The following is an 8,575-nucleotide window of genomic DNA, read 5'->3' on the forward strand; positions in this document are numbered from 1 at the left end:
GTGTGTGTGTGTGTGTGTGTACTGGATTTTGAATTCAGGGCCTCATGTTAGCTGCTCCGATGCTCTACTATTGAACATTACTCCAATCCAGTACTCAGGTATGTATTTAACAAAACAGGTATGGGATATGAAGGCTGAATGTACAAAATGGTGATGAAAATATTCAAAGTAGATCCAAACAGATATAAAGCCAAAGCATTCATGGATTGGAAGCCTTAAAATAAAAAGGATGTCAATTCTCCCCTAAATTGTCTCTCAGCCTAATGCTATGCTTGTCAAAATCTCAGTAAGGTTTATTATAGACATATACATACTTATTGCTAAATTTATATGGGAAGGCAGAGGCTAGTGAAACTAAAGTAATCTTGAAAAAGCACGGGGGAGGGGAATTGCTCTCCCTATTATTAGGGCTTACCAAGAGCTGGAGTAATAAAAATGTCTCCTGGTAATCAGACTGTGTTTCTGCTAATAGTACCAGTTTGTATAACGATAGCGTGGTTTAGTATTCTCAGAGTATAGTAAAAGGAAATAAGTACAGAATAGCATAATCAGGACACTCATTTCCACACAATCCACCTTATACGTTCTTCATTCCCTAGTTTTACTTGCACTCATTGCAGTGTTTGTGGACATCAAGTTCTGCACAGATTTATAACATACGTGCTCATACATCTGCCTTCACAGCAAGATCCTGTAGAGTTCACAGCCAAAGAGTTCTCTTATGTTGCCTTTAGTTCTCTACCCACCTTCTGCCTTCACTACCCACTCTATCCTTCCCCTCTTGGCAATACCAGATCTAAAACTTGGTCATTTCCAAATATACAAATGGAATCCTATAACCGGTTTTTTGTTTGTTTGTTCTTTGTTTTTGGTCAGTCATGGGACTTGGTCTTGGGGCCTGGGCATTGTCCCTGAACTCTTGTGCTCAAGACTAGTACTCTACCACTTTGAGCCACAACTCCACTTTTGGTTTTCTGGTGGTTAATTGGAGATTAGAGTCTCATGGAGTTTCCTAACTGGTCTCGCTTTGAATTTCAATCCTCATATCTCAGCCTCCTGAGTAGTTAGAATTACAGGCATGAGCCACTAGTGGCTCCTAGAACCTTTTTAAGCTCAGTATAATTCCCTGGAGATTCATTTATGTTGTACATCAATAGCTTGCTAGTTTTTGTGGTATGGATATCTTAAAATTTATCAAACAAGTCACCTATTAAAGGGTATCTGGGACAATTTTAGTTGAGTGCTATTTAAATAAAGTCTTTATGGCCATTCATGCATGGATTTTAGTATGAAACTAAATGTTTAATTATCTGGCACAAATGCTCATGAATGCACCTACTATTCATCTGGTACTCACATGTTTTTGAAAGAAATTACTAAATGTTTGCCAGAGTGGTATACCATTTTACATTTGCATTCCCATTCAGACCACGGTCTGAAACTATCCTGGAGAAAATTAATACAAGACTATCTGGCAAACGCTAAAAGCAAAAAAACTGCATGACTCAAGTAACAAAGTGCTTGCCTAGCAAGCATAAGGCCCTGAGTTCAATCTCCAGAACCATGAAGAAGAAGACGAAAGAGGAGGAGAGGGAAGGGGAAGAGGGTGTAGAAAAGAGAAAGAAGATGAGGAAGAAGAGGAGAAAAAAGAAAAGAGCTGAAATAAAAGTTTTAAGTTGCTTACAATTCTTGCTTGCCTTACATTTAAGTATATAACATTAATACAAGGTGCCACAAAGATAATATGAGACATGGCATTGTGTTATGGAAACATCCAGGAAGAGACCTGGAATGATAACTCTTGATTCTTCCTCATTTTAGATTGAATTTCTCCATATTTCCTCTTCCTTCCTGCTACTTGGCCAGTTGCCTTATTCCGAGGCCATGAGTTATTTTCATCCCAGTTCCACTTTAACTTCTCTTATTTCCAGTTGATGTTTTGATTTCTGCTAATCACGTTTTCTTTTCTCTTGAGTTTCCAGCATTCTCACCTGGAACTTTTTCAACTTGTCTTTCTGATGGATTTATCCTGATTTAGGTCTCAGCTTGATTTAGATGAAATTTAATTTGCTTAGGGAAATGAAGTAAGCAAAGCTGCTGGGTAATTCCCTCTGAAGACTTGTTGACTCTTAGACTTAACACTTTTTCATCTCCCCGTGACTTCTTTTGGCACAAGAACCTTTCCAACTAACTTCCTGTTCACGTGAAGGCTTCTCTGCTTCCCATAACCAAAGACACTCTGCATATCTTTCAAGGTTCTTATCATATGTGACCAAGATTAGATCATCTTCTGTCTTAATACACCTTTGAGATGGTAAAGTCTCAGGGAAGTTTCATAAATTATTCATATCCTAAAGTGCTGGGCACACAGAATGGTTATAGAATGAATCAGATTCTAATGTGCCATTACCATCCATTTTTGCAGATCTTTAAGAACACCACGTGTTTTGTCCAAAGCCCTTCTGATTACATTTTAGAAGTTGGTAAGCACTAAATGAGCAGCTGAGACCTAACAGTGAACTTATAAACCAACAGAACATAGTGCTGAAAGAATCTACTCCCAGAATGAAAGAACTACCATTAGTCTGTGTGCACTCTTCTGACAGACTCAAACTCAACTGCTGGGCTCAGCAAAGGGTGGTGTTCTCTCACATTTAAACCCACTTAAATGGCATATATCAGATTCTGATGGAGTCTAGTTCCAAAATCTGGGTGGAAAGGCTGCAGTGAAGATGCCACTCTACTATCTAGCATCGTTTATTCATGAATATGGAGTGTCTACTGGCATCTCCCCATTTTCCCATGTGAAACATGGAGGTTGCTGTGTGTTAGGACACTGGAATAGTGAGATTGCAAGGGGGAACCAAAATATGTTTGAAACTCAGCCTCAGCCTCCCCAACCACCTCAAGCCAGCACACAATTACAGCAAGCTCAAATGCTGGCAGGAGAAATGTTGTCTTCCTCTGTGCATTTCTCCTTTCCCCTAAAGCCCGCTCTGTGTGTGTGTGTGTGTGTGTGTGTGTGTGTGTGTGTGTGTGTGTGTGTGTGTGTGTGTGTGTGTGTACGTTTAAGAAGTCACTTCTCAGTGACTATTTGTGGTTTTTTTTTTAATCTTCAGATGTTAGAAATTAAAATCTTGGCTCTCAAAGACGTACGAAAACACCTTGAGTGTGGTTTTGTGTAGTTTTTAGCTTTTTCCCCCTGGAGCTCAAGAATAAAAAGCAAATGGAAAGAAACACTAGTAGGACAGAGGTAAACTAGTTGTAAGAGAAGGCAAGAAGGCTCAGATAATCGGCACGTTGTTCGATGGGGTGTGCCCACTGGCACAGGACCTCACAGGGAGAGGCTGGACACTCAGGATGTTTACGCGTAAAAGCAGAAGGTGGAAAAAGTAGAACACACAAGGCTCAGTGTCCTGAAAGCCTGGCACCGAAGCAGTCCACAAATAATTACCACTGCGGAGCTGTTCTGTTCCACCGTGTCCTCGTTAAAGCAGATAAATACTAAGCTAACAGTGACCAACAAAACAGCCAGTCTAAATAAACAAAGTAGCCATGTAGGACCACTTATCTATATAAGCAATATATGCAAACTTTGTTTCCCAAACATGGGAGCGGTGAGGTGTAGGGAGAATCTTGATTGAAAGAGGTCCTCCCCCAAATGCTAATCCCTGCCATTCATGGTGCTGGCATCCCAAGGCAACAAGTAAGAATAAATTCATTTTTAATAAAAGAAGAAACTTCCTGAGGGAGATGCCCACAAACTTGTTTGACTTCACCTCCAGCCTTGCCAGAGAAACCAAGACTGAACTTGCCGGGGAACCGTGAACAGGACTTGGCCAGCACCAGCGCGCTCAGAGGCAGAGCCCCTCAGAGGTCAGGAGTTGGGGTTTGGAGCTGGAAGTCGGGGAGATGACCCAAGAACTAAAGCCCAGGTAATGACTTGCCAAAGGTCAACGTCAGTGGCGTGAATCTCCTCCCGACTTTTTGCACGTCCCAATTTGCAGCAGCAAAGGAGTGGACTCGGGCTAGGAGAAGGTGAAGGGCGTGACCAGCCCGACGGGTCACCTCCAGAGTCGCCGAGCGCGCGGGGCCAGCGGGGCCAGCGCCAGGACCCCCTGAGCCTGCGGTGCTCGGATCCCCGCGTCCTCCCTTCCCCAACCTGCCCGCGATGGGGGCGCGCTCACCCAGCCAGAAGTGCAAGCGGTAGGAGACGCCTCGGCTAGCCCGGACGGTGTGCAGCACCAGGTAGGCGTCCCCAACGTAGAAGTCGCCGTAGGCACTGTCGGGCACCGGCACCAGCTCCAGCTTCTCGATCCTCCACACCTGTAGCCCAGCCTGCTTGCCCGCTCGGGCGAACTCCTGATGGTACAGTTTCTGGGCCATGGTTCCCGCTCGCCACACGACGACCAGAGAGAGAGAGAGAGGGGTTAGATGCTCAAGAGCCTGACCAAACCCTGGCCCATAGGAGGGACCCTGTTCGTCCGAGATTTTATAGGGTTCTCCTTAAGCAGAGGCGGGGCCTGGAATCGGGAGGGGCTCTGTGCTCGGGCGGGACGCAGGAGCGTAGCACGCGCTGCCACGCCCGTCACCTCGGACCAGAAAGGCGCCCGCGTCCCCCAAGTCTTGAGATTTTTAGAGAGGACTTGTGGACACCCGTGGAAATGCCTCCTAAAACAAACAAACAAAAAAGTCACTTTGGCAACAGATGCAAAAGACTGCTGTGTAAACCTGTTTGGCATATCCTGGTGCACACACACCCCCGCCCGCTTGCCCAGGTTTTCCCTGCCCCTGCTAATGCTGTTATTTCTGGGTTCTCAGGGTGCCTGATCCTAGAGGGCAACGGCCTTGATCTAGCGCTGTCGCTGTCGTAGAAAGGCATACCTGTGTTTTCTGGAATAATCCTTTCTGAGATCAAGACCAACCCTACTGAACCCCGTGCCATAATCATGATTGTATGCTCCCATGCCCAGGAGAATTTTTACTTCATCTGTGTTGAAAATGTCTTACCCAACTTTTCCAGATGGCCTAAGTTTCTCTTCTTCTGGGTCTTCCCAGGTTGAAAACATCATGTAAAACAAGATGAAACCTGAAAGACCTAACATGCCTGACCCAAGGGACAGAGCTTCTGCAAATCCCCCGGCGATCCAGAGCCTGGGTTAGATCCTCCCACCACCTGCCTCCTCCAGCCACGAAAGTCAGGGAGAAAAATCTGTAGAAAGCCTCCTGCGATGCTCTCGCATAGGTTTCTTTGTAGCTTCTTGACCTGCTTCTTGTGCTTCTTGACCTGCCTTTTGATGTACCTGCTCTCTGGCTGCAAGATATTAGTTTTTTCATTGTTTTACCTGCAGTTTTCGCTTTGGCAGTAGAGGTAAAGCACGATAGAATGCAGATGAAAAGTCATCTTGGCATTTATTTCACAGAAACTGGTATGGCAAAGGTATCTGCTCTTCCTGAAAAACCTGGCACCACAGAGAGAAAAACGAAGAGAAAAAAAGGAAGAAAAGAATGAAAATGATTAAATATGTAAAGGATTAAAAAAAAGCTGTTTGGGGTTGGTTGGTTGGGGGTTTTTTTGTGTTTTGGGTTTTTTTTTTGTAGTTTTTGTTTTTGTTTTGCTGAATTCTGGGCCTGGGTGAGGTCCCTAAGCCTCTTTCTGCTTAAAGCTAGCTAGCCCTCTACCACTTGAGCCACAGCACCACTTCCAGGTTTTTCGTTTGTTTGTTTGTTTGTGTTGAGTAGTTTATGGGAGATAGGAGTCTCTCGAACTATTCTTTGGACTGTGATCCTCAGATCTCAGCCTTCTGAGTAGCTAGGATTACATATACCTGTAAATTTTCTATCATTCTGTTTCTCAAATTGCAAGAGTCCCTAAAGGTCACTAATAATGATATCATTACCCAATGCCTTTCTTTCATAATCATGTTAAAATTTCAATAATACACTATACATGAAAAAAATTATCTGCATTTCACACTGCCACCTAGCTGTTTTCCATAAAGACAATTAAGTTACCAGTTTCTTGTCCACTTGTCCAGAGATACTCTTTCACTAACAAGAATTTCAATAATAGAGAATATACATTATAGAAGAGAGCTATTTTAACAGAAAGGTAATATTTGCAATGTTCTAAATCTCTCCATGTATGTTGTGTGTATATCTAAAGCTCAGGAAGAAGAACTTACAGAAGTTCCTGGAACCAGTAATCACAGAACTAATTTAAACCTATCAGACTTCAGAGGCATTAGAAGTGTGTTTATGTTTTGCTAACAATATTACTACCAGTATTTTAAACAGACTTTATTGTGTATATTATTATAATGTGAGATACATTTTTAGGTTAGTGTTATGATTGGGATACAAAGTATCCTTCAAAAAGGCTCATGTCCCGAGGTACCAATGGCTCACACCTGTAATCCTAGCTACCCAGGAAACTGAGATCTGAGGATAACAGATCAATGTAAGATCAGTCAGGAAAGTCCTTGGGACTCCTATCTCCAATTAACCAGTGAAAAGCATATATGGAGCTGTGGCTCAAGTGGTAGAGTGCTAGCTTTGAGCAAATAAAACCTCAGGGGCATCTTCTAGGCCATGAGTTCAAACCCCAAGACCAGCACAGAAATTTTAAAAAAGTCATGTGTTGAATGATTGGTTGTCAGATAATGGATCCAATTCTTGAAAGATGAGTGAATCATGAAGGCTCCCTAATCAATAGATGAAGCTCTTGATAGATTACTAGCTTGATGATAGAAATTGGAAAGTCAGGCCTAGTTGGAGGAAGTAGGTCACTGAGGGAATGTCCTGGAAAGACACACCTGTCTTCAGCCTGCTCTTGTCTCTTCTTTTTCCCAGTTACCCTGGGGTAACCATCTCTGCTCTATCACATGCCTTCTGCCATGATGTCCTGCCTCACCATGATGCAGAAACAATGGTACCAAGTGACCATGCAAGCCAAAATACTCTTTCCTCCATTTCAGTCATTTCCCTCAGGTATTGGTCACAATCATGATAAAAATAACACAGTTGGAATTAAAAGGTTTTGTTTTTTTTTCCTTTTATCATTTTTTAAATTTTTATTTTATTGTAAAGATGTTGTGCAGAGAGGTTACAGTTACATGAGTAAGGTAATGAGCACATTTCTTGTCCAGCATGGTGACCCCTCATTTGTTTTTCTCCTACTATCCCTTCTCTCCCCACCTCCCCAACTCCTCCCAAAGACACTCTGTTGGACATGAATTAAAAAGTTCTGATCATGGTCCTGTAATTATGAAGTCAATCACGACCTTCAGGCTATGGCATTGACTGCCAGGATTCAGTTCTTGCCTCCATCTTTATTTCTAGGGCTTTCTGCAAATCACTGAAGTATAGCAAGCCTTGAGTCCTCTCACAAAATGAGATTATTATAGTATTCTTTTATCAGATAGCTACATTAATTTAATGGGTTTACAGAAGTTAAACATGTGTGACTTTTATATAGAAAGTGCTCAGTAGTTAGGAATTACTCTTAGGTGGTGGTACATTTCCCTTTGGTCTTCTAGATTCCTTTTCCTGCCTTCTTCACCTTATAGCCTTCCCGGAGCCTGATCTACATGCCCTCTACCATGGGGGTTTGTTTGGAAACCAAACAGGGAGAGATGTGTCAAGAAGTCAGCCTGTATCTTAGCCCATTTTGTATTGTTATCTCAGATTGTACCAAGAAAAAAAATTACCTCTTACAACTCTGAAGAAGCTGGTTGCAGTGTCTTTCTTGCATGGGGCAAGGGCCTTCTTGCTGCATCACCTCGTGATGGAAGGCAGAAAGGTAAGAAAGAGCTCAGAAAAGCAAGGCAGAGATGGAACTTGCAGCAGCAGGCCCTTTGATCACCATTAATCCAGCCACAGCCCTCAGCCCAATCACATCTCAAAGGTCCCATCTCTTAACACACTGCTGGGTGGGGATTGAGTGTCCAATACAAGCCATTGGGAGGGACACATTCCGATCTAAGCATTATTATGTGTTTCCTTGGCTCCCTCCACCAAAGGTCACTGTTCATTTAAGAACACAAATTCTATTCTCTTCCTCCGAATTACAGTAATTGCCCCTTCACAGAAGGTATCTCTTCACACATGGTATCTGGTTCCTCTGTTCTATTTCTATGTGTGTGTGTGGGGGGGGGGAGGGTGTGGCTCATGGGGCACTGCACTAGTCTACCAAGCAGGAGACTCTGTGTTCCAACTCCAATACTAGACTACAGGTATGCCTCAAGTGGTAGAGATGCAGCCATAACTGACAAAGTTAAGCAAAAGAGCAAGGCTTTGAGCTCAAGTTCCAGTACTGGCACACACAAAACATGGCCCCCACCCCACCCCCGCTAAACCCTCCTAGAAAACAAGAATTTTTCTATTTTGTCTTAATTCTGGCTGTTGAGATTTATTATCTACTCTTTTTTTTCCTAAACAAAACAAAGTAAGTTAAGTACAGTGAGCCTCAGTTTACAGATAAGGAACTTGCCACAGAAATTAAATTCTCCAAAAGCAAATCTTCAAAGAAACAACTGCCCAAGAAATAAGTGGGCTAAAGACTTAAAGAGAAACT

At 42.9% G+C, this 8,575-nt stretch overlaps 1 protein-coding gene across 1 annotated transcript in view; it reads right to left on the reverse strand.

Annotated features, from left to right (window-relative positions):
- Scin (scinderin) overlaps nucleotides 1-4,500 on the reverse strand; it is an 82,578-nt gene extending 78,078 nt beyond the window's left edge. Inside the window, exon 1 of the mRNA XM_069996175.1 lies at nucleotides 4,188-4,500. Coding sequence (XP_069852276.1) covers nucleotides 4,188-4,386 — 199 coding nt within the window. The 5' untranslated portion in view covers nucleotides 4,387-4,500. The remainder of the gene's footprint in view (nucleotides 1-4,187) is intronic.
- Between the last annotated feature and the right edge of the window lie 4,075 nt (nucleotides 4,501-8,575).

This window comes from Dipodomys merriami, unplaced genomic scaffold (genome assembly GCF_024711535.1).
Source record: "Dipodomys merriami isolate MVZ:Mamm:240054 unplaced genomic scaffold, mDipMer1.0.p SCAF_5, whole genome shotgun sequence".
NCBI lineage: Eukaryota > Metazoa > Chordata > Mammalia > Rodentia > Heteromyidae > Dipodomys > Dipodomys merriami.